The 17,920-nt window shown below is 49.5% G+C and overlaps 1 protein-coding gene across 4 annotated transcripts in view; it reads right to left on the bottom strand.

Annotated features, from left to right (window-relative positions):
• Nucleotides 1–17,920, bottom strand: part of LOC125954077 (mucin-5AC-like) — a 46,259-nt gene that overhangs the window by 4,172 nt on the left and 24,167 nt on the right. For 3 of the 4 annotated variants that reach the window (XM_049684073.1, XM_049684074.1, XM_049684075.1), the window contains 3 exons: nucleotides 6,680–8,770; nucleotides 6,454–6,546; nucleotides 117–3,014 (listed from right to left, as the gene is read on the bottom strand). In XM_049684073.1, the coding sequence (XP_049540030.1) occupies nucleotides 117–3,014; nucleotides 6,454–6,546; nucleotides 6,680–8,770 (5,082 nt within the window). The remainder of the gene's footprint in view (nucleotides 1–116; nucleotides 3,015–6,453; nucleotides 6,547–6,679; nucleotides 8,771–17,920) is intronic. The other variant, XM_049684076.1, reaches the window with a different exon arrangement.

The raw sequence follows: 17,920 nt of genomic DNA, 5'->3' as shown, positions 1-17,920 counted from the left end.
CACTACGGGAAGGAATGGTGAATTCAAGAAAGACTCCTGACGGAGAAGAAACTACGCTTTCGCTAGCGAACAGCACTACAAAGAATGGGGAGCTTCAGAATTGGATGTTCAAGTACCGTGGTAGGTTGGCTCTTTGTGGTAGTGAGAGTGATACTAGGAGGCAGATCAGTGGTACTATAGATAACGGGGCGCTTTGCGGTGAAGGTGCCAGTTGGTACGGGGTGCCCAGTAGTAGCTGTGCTAGTGGTAGTAGTGGCGCGGGTAGTAGTAGTAGTAGTAGCGGCCGTGGTGCCTGCAGACGTGCGCAAAACATAGGCTGGTGCATCCGTTGTGCGGTAGATCGCACTGTTTGGGTTCCGCAGCTCACTGGGATCAATATTAGTAACTTCGACCAGGCTACTTCGACGCTTCACCTCCGGTACGATCGTACCGTTCGGATAGCGCTTCACCACGGTACCATTCGGGAAGATACCGTACACGATCCGCACGTTTTCAGTCGTCGTTTGAACGTATTCATCTTCACCGCCGATCACACGCCGTACCACGGTACCGTTCGGCAGGATAGCGTACACCACGATACCACGGGACCTAGGAGCTGGCGGGGCCGAGTACGATGCTGTTGTCGCACTCGTAGTTGGTGCCGTAGTAGTGGTAGTAGGCAGGGTGGTGGTGGTGGTTGTAGTGGTGGTGGTGGTGGTGGTGGTGGTGGTAGGGGTAGAGGTAGTGGACAGATTCATAGCCGCTACCACAGATACCGGAACCGGTGTTGGGTCATAAGAGAGATAAGAGGCTGCCGGCGTGCCTTGGGCAGTAGCTTGGTAGCCAATGGGCTGGATCGGTAGGCGCACTTGGAATCTCGGACGGTACACGTCGATGGTAGGTTCGTTGGGAGATTCGGCGGCACCGAGCCGAACCGGTGGTAGAACAGTAGGAGACGGACGGGTCGTGACATCGGAAACGGTTGGAAACGATTGGGGGTGCCCTGTTGTCTTACTTACGGTCATTGGTGCTGACGTAACGTATGCGGTGGAAGTCGTCGATAGAGGAGGATCCGAATCAGTGGCGGAAGCGGTGGTGATGGTGGTGGTGGTGGTGGTGGTGGTGGTGTTGTTGATGGAATTGGTGGCAGTTGTGGTGATCGAGTCTGTGGTATCGGTGAAGGAGATGGTTGGTCCGGGTGTACTACTGTTCCTGTCCGTGACCGGCAACTCAGTTGCGTCGTCGGAAGCGGTTGTCAAAGAATGGCGCAGTACGGCGACGTCATCGGATGGATCGGATAGCTGATGATGATGGTGGTGATGGTGATCGTTATGTTCTGTAGTCGAATCGGCACCTTCTACAGACCCCAGACCGATACTATCGACTGTGGACGTTGTTGCGTCTGGCCAATGCTGTGCTCCCTCGGAAGAGTCCAGCCGATCCGTAGGAGGAGGGAATGTAGGATTAAGGATGGTGGTGGTGGTGGAGGGCTCGGGGATGGGGGTTGGAGTCGTGGCGAATTCGGTAGTATGTAGCGGAATGAATGTGGTAGAAGCGCTCTCAATTAGTAAGGCATCAGTCTTGGAAGCAGTGACTATAAACACGCGCTCAGCATGCTCTGCAGCGCTGCCCGTAGTCACAACAACACTAGGAAGCGTAGTAGAAGCGATGGTAGTAGTAGTAGTAGTATCAGCTGCTGGAGTAGTAGTAGTAGTAGTAGTAGCAGTGGTTAGATCTGCTTCGTCCCATGCTTCAGTCGTGTAGCGTTCTGTCGTTGGTTTCGTTGTCGCCGTCGCCGTCGCCGTCACCGTCGATTCCACCGGCACTAGCGGGCTCTGTGTGGTGGACAAAGGAACATCAACATCAGCATCATCTTGATGTGGTACATCGTCCGACGAAAACGCATTCACTATCGTCGTCGTCGTCATGGTCGTCGGTATGACGGTGCCGACGTTACTAGGATCGCCTACTTTGCTCACTTCATCTGTCAGAATGCGATTTTCGATCTCGTTTTCATCGATCTCGTATCCAGCGCTCGTTCCAGCGGCTGATGGCGGGGACACGGTTGTTGACCATTGAATTTCGTTCGATTCATGATGCGACTGTCCCGCCGGTTCCGGTTCCGCCGGTGCACCGCCGGTCGTGACAGCCGGCTTGATCCCCTCCGCGATCGAAGTGCTTGTTGCGAACGTTGTTAGAACGGGTTTATTTACAAACGGGGGGTTGTTATCAGCGTAGGGCTCCAGAAGGCTAGTAGTATTTACAGACATATCGCCCACGCTTACGGGCGGTACATCGGAAAAGGTGGTCGTGACAGGCGTGGTGCCCAAAACTACCTCCAGTACCTTGTCGTTGCTGGACTTGCTAAGTAAGAGAGACGATATCGGTGACGGTGTCGATGGTGGCGGTGGAGGGGGAGGGGGTGGTGGTGTAGTCGTAGTAGTGGTGGTGGTTGTGGTGGTAGTGGTGGTTGTAGTGGTAGTGGTGGTGGTTGTTGAAGTGGTGCTCGTTGAGGAAGGCTCAGAAGTTGAGGAAGAAGAAGAAGAAGTAGAAGACGGTGCATCGGTGCTGGAGGACAAAAATTGTAAACTTTCGGTTGGCTGCGAAAGGATCTCGGAGAGGGCGCTGAATATCGACACGGTCACCGCAGGACCCGTGGCCGGCTGCTGTCCTGCCCGATGGTTCGGTGTATCGACATCGATGCGACTCTGCGTCAGGCCCGCCAGGATCGGCACCAGCTGAGGTTCGCTACCGATCGATCCTTGCTCCAGCCTTTGATTCTGCTGCCGTGACGGTACGGCACGTTGCACCTCACCCGGTTCTAGCTCATTCTCACTGTAGTCCTCAGGCTCGATCACTTCCCGATCGTCCTCGAGATCACGGTCACCGTCGCCGTGACCGTCGCCATCGAGACTGATTTCGTTAGCGTGTGCAGCGGTAGAGGAGAGGGAGGATAGACTTGCGAGGCGGCTTGGCGGTTTTGTGCTGGAGTTAGCGGGCTTTTGCGAATTATTGCCATCAGGTGTAACCTTTACCTGAAATTGAGGGGTTACGGTTTTAGAAGTGAGCATCAAAACACACAAGATTCTTACGGTACTGATAGGGATAGGATAGGATAGGGAGGCAAACATTGGGGTGATGGGAATGGCCGTTTAGGAAGCGTTTCGAACTCCAGTAGTAGCAGGGACTGTACACACATCATTGGTGGTGCTGCACTATTGTAGGTTGATTGTTGGTGACGACAGAGCAGAGTGAGAGTGTTGTGTGTGGCTGTACAAAACAAGGACAAAGGCTGTTCTCCCACCCAGGGTGTTTTTTTTTTTGGGGGGAATTCAGGAGAAAGCAGCTTAACAGGGATAAAAGCAGTTCGTTGATCGCGGAGTGGATGTAAATTTTTGTTTTGCCTATTGCCGAAAAGACTGACAGACTGACAACGGGTACAGATATGATTCGTTTGCTGGAATACGACAAACAAATTGGCGCAGAATAGCGCTGGCTAGCGATAGATAGTCAAACAGCAGGTGGTGACGTCACTAAGTCGTTATATTAATAGTTAGAGGCAACTGAAACCTTAACACTTAACATGGATAGCAACCAAACTGACAACCGACCTTAACCGATGTCGATGTTCTACAAACCTTTAGGTTTAGTCCACTTACTTCTCCAGCGGATTATACGTGAGCATCTTACCTGTTACAAACCGTTCCACAACAATCCACGAAATGCCATCCCAACAATCCGACTTCTACATACGAGTACCACCGCGTGTTAGCTTTTTAACCATCTAACTTACGGTTGCATTAATCTGAAACAAAGCTCTAGCGTTTAGGTTGTTAGTCACAAACATACAGCAACATGTAAAACGATGTAGAAGCGAACCATCACTTGTTGGGGATGCAATACAATACAAAACAATGGTTTTTATTCTACTTTGTCGACTTATAAAGGGAATAGTTGGCGGATGCCGATGAGACGTGATACAGAATGACGTGCTTAAGGTTGTACCAAAGGTTTCGCACAAAAATCTGGATGAATTTTAGGGGGTTAATCAGCTGGAAAAAAGAAGAATGGAAGTGAAGAACAGCGCACACGACGCAATGATCAGAGGAGAGGTGGTTGGTGATTTGTAGTTGTAGGTGATGGGTGGTGGAAGGGTAAAAATATGACAATGATTAAATCGATGCATTTATCAAACGGACCGTTTCATCCACGCAGGTATTAATCACGAATGTTGGTGTTGGGTGGGAAGTGCATGATTGCAGTGGTGATAAAAATGATTCTCAACCAGAACAAAAGTGTCCAGAAGTGACAAGTGCTCCGACACCAGCTCGAAGCGAATTAATTCTATCAACTATATCAACTTTCCACCATCAATCTCGAGTTAATCTCGGTCGGACCATTAATGGACTGAATGGTGCCGGTAGTGCAGTATCGTTAAATTAAATTGTCAAACATTACTCAGCGCCATTAACTGAAAGAATAAATTAACAAACTCCACCGGATGGGCACCGGACCCGGTCGCATCCGGACCTGGATCGCATGCCAGGATGCGATCCTTCAATTCCCACTTCCCAGCGCCACACTCGTGTGTTGAGTAAGTGAAAAGTGTTGTTCCGGTGCATAAATGTTTGACAATTTGAGTGACCATAATCGACGATGCATCAGGTTCATGAATTGGTCCATCATAAAGCTGCTTACGCTTATACCGTAGTGCCACCCAGGTCACAACATCATACTCAGCGTGGCCGCGTGGCTTACCCGAGTGCATATCGTGTCGCTAAAAGGTGTTGTAGTCGCACACACACACCATCCAATATCCCCCGGTTTAGTGGATAATGGCATCAATTTCGAAAATGTTCTCATTATCATCATCAAACCCCCACAAACCGCTCTCGCTGCTCGGTACGGCGATACCCCGGCCAAAGGCCGAGCTGCGCCTTTAAACCGTTCTCCCCTGAGTCGGAAAGTTCTGAGCGTACTTGCGCCGTGACCGCCGACCACGGTTGCACCTGCCACGGTTGTTCGAGGTCGATTTTCGCTCGAACCGCTGCCGACCGGTGGGACGCACGGTAAAGATTTGTGCAGCAGATTGCACGGAAATACCGACGAATTCCGCGTTCTGTTGTGTTCTATGCCCTGCTGCTGCTGCTGCTGCTGCGTCTGCTGCTCCGTACCGCTGCAGCTTCGTACTGCTGGGAATTGCAGAATTTCCACCGAAAATCTGTACAGCGAAACCTTCCAGTGGTGGCGTAGAACCCTCTCGGCGTCGTGTGGCCTCGGAGGAAGTGGTGTGCCAGGACGATGTGCCGCTCTCCGGTAGAGCTGGTGCTGATGCAGTGCTCATATTCCACGCCACAGCAGGATGCCAGTCCCCAGTGAAGGTGGTTGAAGCTGTTTCAGCAACTCCGCGTCCATCATCACGTGCCAAAGCTACCCATGTGCCAGACGCCTCTCGCGATGAACCGTGCGCCTTGACCGGAGTACCCCGTAGTGCACCCGGTGGAAGTGGAGCCGCAAATAACTCATCACTGTTTGATGACTCGTTCTTCGGTGCTGCTGCTGGCAGCGAAGCGCTCCAGTAGTACTTGCTGTTTACCTTCAGGATGTACAGACAGACAGACAGACACGAAACCGGTGGAAACCCGTCGAGTAAGCAAGTGCCATATGCACAATGGAATGAATACAAGGCAAACGGTGCACAGGCAGAGAATGATAGGAATGATCGGGAAAGAGAAAACGAACCTAGCAACCAAAGCAGGCTGCCGCCGCTGCTCTAATCCAGTGTGACAATACAGAGATTTACCCGGTTGCATGGGTCTGTGTGTGTGTTTTTTTGTGTGCAAGTGGACAAAGTTACGACGACCGGAGTGATTTGTTAGCAAACAGCATTTTAGTGACGGATCCCGATACGACTCACTAAATCCTTCGGTCGTTCCCTTTCCGTTGGTAACCATGATTGATCACCAAAAGATCGTCAAACGAACATGCTGCATACTGACGCGCTGCGCTTCTCCATTTCAACCGTTTGTGTGCATTTTGCTTGAGGTGTTATAGTGCGTATGCAAGCTCCACCGGGAGCACCAGGAACACCAACAGGCGACAAGGGGGTTAGAACAAGTTGACGGACTAAAGAGATTCGTTAATATCGGATCTCACTACTGAGCTGAGACCCACCGTTGTTTGACTATCATCCACCTTTCCTCTCTGCAGATAAGGTGTACGCGTAATTGTGAGTGTGTGTGTGTGTGTGTGTGTGTGTGTTTGTGTGCGTGTGTCAATGTATTTCCTCAAATTCTGCATCATGCAATAGAACTGGGAATTGGGGAAGTGGCTGGTTCGGGCTAGAGGGGGTGGGGGACGGGAGACGAACGGAGCTCCATGACGAGTATACCGGCACAGCGATTGTCAGGTGTTGGACTGTAAATGGGATCGGAATACGGAAGGCTCCGCCGTATGTAGTAGGCCGTGACTTACCGTTGGTTGCGTAGTGAAGGTCGGTATCGTTGGTGTGTAGACGGCCGATTTCTTGTTGCTACGATTCGAAGCGAACGTCAGAGGCCGTTTGAGCTTTAAATACATAAAGAACACATTCAAAATACCGTCCTACTCTAGCCCTTGGAGCAATCGACGAAGCAATTCCACGAAGGGATGATCAAAGCGCAAACCGGGAACCGAGAACCGGGGCGAGACCTGTACTTACCGCATTATTTGGGGACGATTTGCTGCGTACCGGTACTGAGGTCGTTCTTACGGCTCCACTCGTGCGACCCGTTGGCAATGGTTTCCGGGGAGTCGGCACCGTCGGTGTCGTCGGTACAACCGGGCGGAACGCGGGCTGCGACTTGATGGGAAGCGCCCTCTCGGAACCGTTCGATTGCTTTTCGACCGCAACCGGTTCGGTAAGTTTTCGTTTCGTTTGCAGTTGCGGATCGGGATAGAGTAGCGATACTTTCCTGGGACCCTCGTCCCGATTCGGGCTCTCCGTTCCCCGGCGAGGAAAAGAGAATGTGTCTGGCGATTTGGTTCGGGCAATCGCCGCCTGGATCGGTGGTCGATTCGGTCCTTGCTGCAACCTTGAAGAAGCTGATGTACGCCTGGCAGCATTCCCCTGCGGCAATGGTCGCTCTTTCGGTCCCTCCTCTCCGATCGTGACCGTCGGTGTAACCGGCGATGGTTTTCGTTGCGTCAAAGTCGAGCTATTCCGTGGGGCCGGAGAGAATGGTTTTCGGGTCGTTGTGGTCGGTGCGGTCGTTGTCGAGGTCAAATAGCTGAGCGTATTCTGTCGCCGTGTGTACGTTCGAATTGGGCGAGGTGTAATCAGTTTCACGGTCGTCGTCGGTCCAGCGGTCGTTGTACTCAGTACTTGCACACGTCCTCGAGCTCCCGGTAGGTTCCTTCTTGCACTTCCTTCTTTCGTACGCTCTGCTGACAGCCCGCCGGTGCTTTCCTGTTCCTGCTCTTGCTTCTCTTTGGATGATCGTAAACCCTTCTGCGGTGGTTCCGACTCGAGCACCTCACCCGACACTTTGACGAAACTCTTGATCTGCTCCTCGGACTTTTGCGTAATCTCCGTCACTCGTGCCCGCGTCCTGGTGTGTTGGCGCGCCGAAGAAACACGCTCACTGGAAATTTCTTGTTCGCTGCCGCTTTCCCGGGAGGATTGTAAGCTTTGCAGGAACGCTTCCGTGGAGGTGGATTTGTCCTTCAGTATCCGAGAGCTACGGTACGACGACTGTTCCGAAGACTTGCTTGGCGAGGAGTGTAGTGCTTGCTGCGTGTACCGAGCGCTCTTTACGCTATCCTTTACCTCTTGGCGATACTCGACCACCGTCGTTGGCTTCACCGTCGCTGGTTCCGTCGTACTCGTCGTAGTTCTAAAGCTTCGCCTTCCACCAAGCTCTCCACTAGACTCCTTGCTGCTGCTGGTGTTGCGTTCAAACGAGGAACGGCGGAGTCCCGGTTTCTCCTTAACACCGTCTAGCTTCTTAACGTAAACGGTTTTCAGCGTTTCATCGTTTAATTTCCCTTTCAGCAGCTTCTTGAACGGTTCGGGATAGTTCTCCTCCGACGACGATGAACCCTCATCGGTGCGGTCTTTCGCGACCAACTTGATTGTCGCCCTAACAACGCCCCGCGATCGACCAACCTCGGCAGAGGCACGTGCCGGGCCCGTGCTGGAATCAGCATCACCATCACCGACTACTTCGTTCGATAGTTTTGTCGCCAGTTCCGTCCTCGTCGTCGTCGTCGTCGTCGTCGTCGTTAATCGATTGTTTCTTCTAGTCGCACGGCTCGGCACATTAGCGTTGGTCACTGGTTCTTCCTGCCAGTTCCGTTGTTTGCCACGTCGTCGGCTTAATGGAGCATCGGTCGTACCCTCTTTGGGCGTGCTTTGAGACTCCTTTTCCGGGAGCACTCGCCGCGTGAAGGTATTCTGCAGTACAACTTCCGATCTTAACGAGGACGAACTTTGCTGCCTCGAGCGAACAGACGTAAGCTGTTGCTGCTGCTGTTGGTCTGGTTCCTCTTCCGAACTGTCAAAGCTTCTACGGGATGCGTTCGGTCGTCGTTTCGGCTGAGGTACCTCACGCGATGAGTCTCTTCTCGGTGTGGCGGCAGATGTTTCAGGCGCACCCGGCGTTGGTGGCCGTGCCGTGCGACGGCGTACGAATCCTACATTTTGGATCGTGCGCGGTGCCGCAATTGATGCCGCTTCGGGTAATTCTGATGAACTCGTCGTCTCATCGCTGAGCTGTGACTGCGACGAAAAGCGAACTCTTCCTCGCTGAGCCTAGAGGTTTGGGGAAGACATGAAGAATGAAGACAGTGAGCATTAGTTCAATCACTTATCAAAACCACACACACACACACACTCTGGAGTCAACAAATAAACACTTTTCAGTGAAGCGCATTGTTATGTATAGGCTCATCGCGTTTTCTCTTCATACACTGTGCGGAGTTACCACAACCGCCGCCTGTCATGGATGCACTACGTTTTGTGTGCAACTGGATTGGAATTCGATTTTTTTTTACTAAACCACCATTTTTGCAACCGCCTGTAACCGCGTCATCGTAAAAAATATGGCCTCGTACTGGGGCACCGAACGATGCAAACGAACCTTGGGTACACCCGCTCGGTTTGGATTGGGCATTGTGCCTGGTGCATGCACTCTCTCGCCAAAGCATTTATCTTGCCTGGCGCATTCTTCTGTCGGTCGGGCATGCCAGCGAACCGTGCCAGGCAGTGAACAAGCGAGCGACCAAGCGCGTGCCCGGTAAAGTCGTTAGTCACGTGTCGCATTCGACGGGCGTCGTAAGTCTTACCACTTTCTCCCGTGGTACACCTGGCACTCACCGGATTAGCACACCGGAGCACACAAAATCCACGCTAGTGATGGCGGCGACGGCGGAACAAATCGTTCAAAGCTATCTCTGTTTGCCCATTCATACCGAAACAGTTCGGTGGTGGAGGGAGCACGGGGATGCCGAGTATAAGAATATATCCCTATGCCGGATGGAAGAGAAGTTATGCATAACAAATGCCGCAAATCGAACCCTAATCTTGCTGGCAGTGCATTGGCGTAAACATACGCAATGATCATTCAGATGGAAAAGTGAGCACCGAGTGCAGTGTGCCGAGTGTTGACATTTGAATTATCTTTCCCTTTTTGCGATGCGGAATAGACCTATTAGCGATAATACCAACTGGAAATTGGTATTTTGAGGCGAGCAAGATATTTTTGGGGTCATGCATTAGCACTTCCATATTATGCAAGCAATGTGCTTTCGATGGATTAAAGTCCCCAAATCCAAGGCACTCTAGGCCTCCTCAAAAGTAGTCTAAATCGTGACGGACCAATCATCTACAAATACACACAGCAACCTTAACGACCAGAAAATACCTTTAATGCGTGACTAACTATTGCTCGCTCGCGTAGAGACGTAGATGGCCCTTCGAAAATAAAAAAATAAAAACGAAGCCCCAAAATGTCATAATAAAAAGATGATCAGAAACCATTCACACGTGGAACTAACGAAAAGCAGGGTTGCGTAATACGAGGCGCAAAAGTGAAGCGATCATTTTGCTCGACTGCACTGACAATCTGACGTCATCTGCGTCTGTAATTTCATACCAAAAAGCACATCCGAAGATTGCATTGTACATGTGAAGATATTCCTCCAGCTGTGTGTGTGTCCACCATGTGTGTTGTTATGACCACTTGTGGTTCGCCTCCGGTTTCGATGGTTTAATTTCAATTTCACTGCCAGTGCCCAGTGCCACCATCTCGAACATCGGCATCAATGGTACTCGAACCTCGGTGCTCGTGGTTCCCTTCAAAGCGTATAGGCTTCAGCCAATGATCAGCCAGGCCATGCCAGCCTATGGCCACACACACACACACACAGACAATCCGCTCCAGCTCATCTTTCTCAAGTGGAAGGAAAAGTGAACGTGTGTTTTAACGCCGCACCAATGGTAAAAGCGGCTCCTCCGTTCGTTCGGTATTATATGTTGACGGTGGTCATGGTGTTGGTCAATGGGATGAAAATGCTAATTCGAAAGCATAGCGCCCTTGGGCTTCCACCGCTTGGCCAGTAGCAGCACTTCGCCCTATCCAGGAAGGTGTCCGATGTTTCGACTGCACATTGTCGGAGCACTGGTACTGTCTGCATGTACACGCATATTGGTATACGGTATACTTGGTCTGTTACTTGGTCTTGAGGCTCGTTTGCTTCGGTCACACACAAAACACGGCCTCGGCCTCAGAGAGCTTACAAGCCGAGCCACCTTCCTTGATCCTGCTTAGGCGCTGGGGAAGGACGTTGTTTTGGGTAAAAACAATCATACTTTCCGCCCTCATTAGTGGTTTTGTTCCTAGTAGCCCAATGAGAGCCTGGATGACCCTCTCGAGATAGCAGGCAAGATGGGATTTTGCAAAACGACCAAAACGACCTTAAGACCGTTTTAGACGGCCAAGCGGAAGGGGAATGGAGTGTAGTGGAGGTTAGTCCTGTGTTGTCCTGTCAGGTGCTGGTTAACAACACGACCACGCCGCTCTCCAGCCGTTCGCTAGGCGGCCATTATTGAAAATTTACAACGTCTGCAATCAAGTGGCGCATCGCATCAACCGACCTACCCCGGTTTTGTAGAGGACGCTGCGTATGTGTGTGCCGTGCGCCATGGAACACACTGCGACGTTTGGCCATCTGTGGAGGAATGGAATATGAAGCCACAGACCGTTCTAGCCATTATTTGCAACGAGTGCACCACCGGTGGGGGGAACACGCTCGGGCCGGCTCGGCTTTTGCGTCCCACAATGATTTGTGGCATATGTTTTGAGGTTTCCGTCAGGCAATCACGCCACGCACTGCCGGGCCCCATTCCACATTCGGTTCGGTTCCGGTTCCGGTGCTCTCTGTGGTTACACGCTTCAAAGGCCACCACCCAGCCCAGCCCACTGCAGACAACACGTGTAAAGGTCTTGAAGATTGGTACAAAGTTGGGAGAAAATTTCAAAGGGAATATTTCGAAAACGCAGCAGATTCTTATAGCACGGTAATTGAATTTTAGGACGTCATTTGTTCACGGAACTCGGCATTGACCACCTGTCTTGTAGAAACATTCGGAATCTGCCACTGTGTTAACTTCTTTCGAAGACCGTCCAATAAGATCTTTTAAGAAAAAGGCTAAGATGTTTATTTTTTAAATTATGATTATTAATTTTCATAATTTTGTATGAATGTTTATCCTCTGGAAAGTATTTTAACATATTTTTGGATCATTCGAAGCAAAACTGTCAAACATATGGAGTTTTTAAATAGAAGCGGTTTGAAGCTGTTTTTTCCAAAACTGCTTTGAATGTTCTTATAAAATTTCTTAATCTTAAATCTTAAGCTTAATCTTAAATCTTAATGAGTACCCTACTCCCCAGGAATCCCCGTTTATGTTGCATAACCTTTTCTCATACACTATTTAAAGCTTAGTTTCTAGAGAAATCATAAAAATCATCACTTTTCCAAATTCTAAAAGGCACAAATCTACAACAAGCAGGCAGAGAGCTTCAAATATAAATTTATCATCTAACAAAAGTGTATCGATTTGTACACATTGGATAATCCATCAGAAAGCTACGACGAATATCGAATAAAGAAAATTTTTGCAGACCATTAGGAGAACAAACCTTCAAAAATGAGCCTTTTTCCTTATGAGCACCCCTTAATGCTACTCTCACACAGGTGCTGAACGCATCGTGCACAATACATAATACTTAACCTGAATTCACTTAATACGATAACGGTTGTTCTAGCTAACCGTTAGCAACAGTTTAGCACAGAATCGAGAACAGATGTAAAAGACCATTAATAATGTTCTTCACTAACGAGTGTACCGTGGCCCTAAAGAACTTTCTTTGATTCTTATATGCCTCGGGAGTGTGAAATCTTGCCACAAAATCAATTCCAGTTTGCCAATCCGATCTCATCTCATATCCCACCTGCTCCGCATTGAAGCAATAAGCCATTGCCCGATCATACGGATCGTCATAACGCTACAATTATCGACACATTTGGATCAATCTATGCAATATGCTGTGCTCCGTCAGTATCCCAGCCCAGCACCTCAACTATACCACCGTTTGAGGGCTCGAAGATCGAGGGAACGAGCGAAGCAGATTTATCTCGTTGCAAGAGTCTTTTCGTCTAGATGCTGTTCGAGACGAGTATGGTGTACGGGGCGCCCCAAACCATTAATTCTCGATTTCTACGCCCTCTCCGTCACACTACCCGGGCCAGTCCGTTAGCGGTGCAGGTCCGCCCGCTAGAAAGTGCTACCAGCTCGTTAGCTCGTTTGCTGCGCTTTCTTGGAACCGGCATTTTGCTTTCCTTTGCATCTATCTGTCTGTCGAGCAACAACCAGGGTGGGGTTGGGGGGGGCGACCGTTTCGAAAGATCGGCCTTTACCGAGCCGCTAATCATATGCTTCTATCACAAAACCCCTTAATGGTGGGTAATTTAACTATGGCGGTTCTTCATCTAAGGTGGTGTGGTCTGTGGAAATGCAACGCTCCTTCGGTCGATGCTTTTTGGACGAAAACACGTCTCCGAAACGTCATTGATGAGGTAAGAGATCTATATAACCGATTCACATTTGTAACCGATGGTTCTTGTACCAATTTCTGTCATAGTACTAAACGTGAATGTACTAAAAACACTTCCCTTGTGTGCCCTGTTGCTCAGTATCCTCCACGGTAGAATCCTTCGCGGAATGAGCAAACAAAACCAGGACCCGGGACTGCCGTACCATCCTAATGGCTAATTAGACACTCTTTTTTATCTCCTTCCACCAACTGTTGTAGCAAATGTTGTATTTCATGTCAACACAAACAGCCGAACGCACCATCCTCGCTCACAGGACAGTAGTCGCCGGCACTGTCACAGTTTAACAAGTGTAACACACATACAATCGGCCAAAAACCCTCATCATCATCATCATCATCATCGCGGGAGGTCCGGGACAAAATACAATTACAAGGACGCCAAGCACGTCGCCGGCCGCGAGCTGCTAATTATACGCGTGACGTGAAGGTCGTCGTTCTGTCAGCGCAAACACCGCCTACTGATGTTCGCTTTCGGCCGTCTCCGGTGTCCAGCCGGTAACGCTTTCGTACCGTTTGATGTGCCAAGCATGGAAATGGTGTGGACCAAAGCAGATCACAGCAGCAGCAGCGGCCGAGGCTATGACGAAAGTGGCCACACTTTACGGTTCCCGTTACGCCCGGTGGTATAACAGCAACCGGACTTACCGTGGTCAATGAAATTAGGTGGTGGTGGTGGTCCACTTCACAGTAGGCGAGAGGTCGGGTACTAGTCCGGAAGGTAAAAGTTTTCCCCGAAAGGTGTTTAAACTCCGCTACCACACCGAGAAGAGGGAGAGGCTTACGATTACGAGGAGCGCAACGAAAACACAAAAATTCGCTCAACTCCAAACTTCCAGCATCCTCCAGCCAGCCAGCACGCGAGCGCCAACGCCTCGCTCCGGACAACGCACCTTGTTTTCCGCTGGAACAGTTTTTCCTACGTAATTTGTAAGTTTTCATCAGCGCGATCGGTGGCAAGAGACGTGCCAGCGGGACCGTTTACGTAAGGGCGAATCGGGGAAATCGACAGCTCGCGTGGCCCGCAGATAAGTGAGAAATTTGGAGGTTTTTCGTTTGCCGCCCAAAAACCCCGAACCCGTCGTACTCTCATCTAAGGTTTTCGTTGCAAATCGTTGCTGGTATTGCGGCAGCAGGGCGGAAGTGCCAGCGCGTGGCTGGCGAAACAGGTTACCCCAACGAGGGCCCAGCCGCAGCTTCGTAAAAGTCGATTAGTCAGCGGCCGGTGGAGTTACTCCATTCGCGTCGTGTTTTGTTTTGGATTTCAAACAAGAAAGCTCCCACCTCCCAATATCGCGTGCCCCAAAAACTGGCGGCCCCACGCTGGTAACAATCACCACTGGCCAACAACCGGACTGCTGCTTCCGAAATGAAGATAATCAGACGGGCGAATTGTTTGGACAGTAGCCCTACAGTATCGCCGACGACGACGACGACGACGGCGGCGGAGATCAACCGTACGCCCAGTGTTGTCGTCCACTTTCGGCGAAAACATTTTGGAGAGTGTGTCGTGCGTGTGAACAACACAACACAAGCGCGGACAACAATGGGGTGGGTCCTCAGCCCGGAACACATCGGAGGAAACCTTTTTTTGTACCGTTGTACTGGCGAAAGATGAGTTCACCATTCACGACGCGGGAAGAAGACGACTTCCAGGTGATAGCGAGGCGCCATTAGTGGGGCCTAGTCACCACAGTCACCACATTCGGACGAATGCGCTAAGCGCTCGCCGGAATATATGAATAAGTTATTGTTTTTGAGATAGAAAGTTTAGAAGGGAAAAGCAAGCAGCAAGTGCAAGGGGTGGTACCAAAAGCAAGACAATCACGTCACTAACAACTGGAGGGATTAATTTGTTTTCAAAAGGCGTTGTCCAATGACAACGTGGGGCTTGGATAACGATCGAAGCGATGGTTACTTATCGCGGGTTAATGGAGCGGTAGAAACGGTTGTCATCGCAATTGTTTTGGTATTAAAAATTGATTACGAATGTGCTCTAAACTAATTGTTGGTTACGACATTCGCTTCAGAGGGATCATTCATTGGATTTAAAAAAAAGCGTTAAACAAACGACAATTAAATGCTCTTTGCTTCAAGTTAAACCTTGACCTTACTTGACTTTGCTTGATAGCCCTATCGATGTCATCAATCTTCCTTCTAACATTGTAGTTTTTAAACTACTTCACGATCATCGACCACAGAACAAATGAGATTTGTGGAGCTTTTTTAAGAGTCACAACGTTAAACACATTTGCGTTTAATCTAGATATATACCGGCACACTAATTACTGATACTATTTGTTGATATTTCCTATTTTCATACTATTACTTTAATAACATTCCGTCAATGTTGATGCTAATACTGCTTTATTAGCTAACGTTAATCACTCCCGACTGCTGCTACAATAAGATAATTCGCCTCGCTTTGTAGAGTACCAACTTAATTTGGACTTTTTGGATGATTTCTATTCCTATACAGGAACATCTTATTCCTGGTTGTGTATGGTTTGCTGCATATTTCCATATATATATTTTCCATTTTTGTTGACAATCATTCCAAAAATTCCAGGACAAAGCTTATGAATATTTTAAGTCGACTGAGCGTAGTCAGGATTAATCGTTTCTCAAAACCGTATTTTAAAACGATGTAAATTATTGCAATAAAAGTGTATTATTAATCATCTTTTACATTGTACTGCACTAAAACTTGAATTTTTTTATAAAGGGAGCTCAAAATTCCCTCCTGAACACCTATAATCATACAACAAATTATCTCACAAACTCCAGAAGCCTCCTGTAGGCTAGGCAGATAAAAACATCGAAACGAGTTATTTCACAAAAATGAAACATTCGTGATTAAATGAATCTTTTGACGTTTCCAGCACAGCAAACTGACCGCTGGAGCCACGCAAGTAGAGTAAATAGAGTTGAACTTGTGCATGTGCCAACCCTTACTGCACTGCACCAACGAGATGAAAATGAAAGTGGTAATACGTACGCTACGTACGCGTACCGTACGAAACCAGTGCAAAACGGATCGTGTGGATCGGAACTGGTTCCCTTCGTAACGCAACAGCGGCAAACCCCTACTGGCTGCAATTGCCATGTGCCATGAGGCTATGCAGAACATGGCCTCGGCGCTCGCTCGCTCGCGGTCAGAAAAGTGAACGTCATCCCCCTGAAAGCCCTGTACCGCGTCTGATCGCAACCAAATGAAACAAAAAATCGCTCATCACCGAAATCAAATAAAACGAATTTCTGCCGCGCTCCTGGTGCTACCGGGCTGCGTAAGGGCGTTATATGGTTGGACACAACACTTTCCTTTCATTTCCCCGTCTCTCTCGTGCTCTCTCGGTTGTGTCATACGCAATGTTACCAAGCAAACAAACCGGCACCATCGGTGACAGCAGCAGCAGAAACCCAAAAAAAAAGACGAAGGGAACAGCCCCAACATTCTGACGGGAGAGAGAAATTCCCTCGGAGAATCATAGTTGCGGTAACATGCGATGCTGAACTCTGGCGGAACACTATTGCGGCCACTGCGGCTACGCAAGTTTGTTAAGCCGGATCATGTTTATTATTACTGACATTTCCGCTAGGATCAGGATGCCCTGGTCCCCTGCGTCACCTAGATGCGTCGTCTGCTCCCCCAACTGCAGCTGCAGCCAGTGGCATGCGTAGGCAAACATTTGCGAGAACGTCGGGATACAAAAAGAGGTTGTTTGTTTTGACATTACAGGTCTTGTAATTTTATTCAATTTGGAATAACAAGTGTAACGTCAGGTTGTAATCAAATTACGGTTTTCAATACGAAGGCACAGGTTCCTCCGATAACGACGCAAGTTACTCCTATACATCATGAAACAACTAAATAATGTTAAAACAAGTAAACATGATTGTACTCCTCGGCATCTAAATCCTACACCAAGTAGCTCGGTGTTCTGTCCTATGTCATTGCCCCGGATGCAATGCAAGGCTCCACGCTTCGCCCTGTCTGTGTCAGTATTACGTTCACCACTGTACGCTGCAAACCAACGTAGTAACCGGTACGCCTGCTCCGGTTTTCCCACAATGGTTGTTGCAGCTTAACCCAGCCTGCAGCAACCTTGTCCGGGCCGATGCATTTCCTCTTTGGTTTGTTCCATTTTTGTTCCCTCAGATTTCGAGGAAAGCAACACACACACACACAAAGAGTATCTCACCGGCCAGCAAACAACAAGGACCTTTCGGAACACGGCCCAAACCAGATAAAACTCTTTGCTTTTCGCTCTCATTCGCACCCCGGACCTTGATCGCAGTGTGATCCAACGGTTTCCAAGTATCGTTTGGTCCGCTCTCGCGCCTGGCGCCTGTCAGTACTTCACACGACGCAGCAAACAGCCTACAACGCCCTGTCCTGCCCTGCCCTGGCCTGCCCTGTCCACACCCTTACCCTCGACGTGGTAACTGTGACGTACGAACCATTTAGTGATCCATTCAACATCAAACCAGTTTATCAGCTTGGCGGCAAGCGCCTGTTACGTAATCCCGGGGGGAAAGGAGGGGCTTGAAGCGTCCGGTGGCGTAGAGGTAGAGGGTTTTGCAATGAAAAATGAACGTGAAAAAAAAACGAACAGCTGGAAAATAAAAATACTCCTAACAACTACCAGCTGCGCCGATGGTCAACAAGCCGATGATGATGGACGGAGTGGCAGACCAAGAAGTTGAACCACGCCGTACACTCCGCTTCCTTCTACAACACATGACCAGGCCGAACCCAGGGAAAGAGATACAGCAAAAGCCCAGCA

This window comes from Anopheles darlingi, chromosome 3, assembly GCF_943734745.1.
Source record: "Anopheles darlingi chromosome 3, idAnoDarlMG_H_01, whole genome shotgun sequence".
Taxonomy (NCBI): Eukaryota; Metazoa; Arthropoda; class Insecta; order Diptera; family Culicidae; genus Anopheles; species Anopheles darlingi.
Note: the sequence above shows the minus strand (reverse complement) of the source record. Positions and strands in the feature narration are given on the sequence as shown.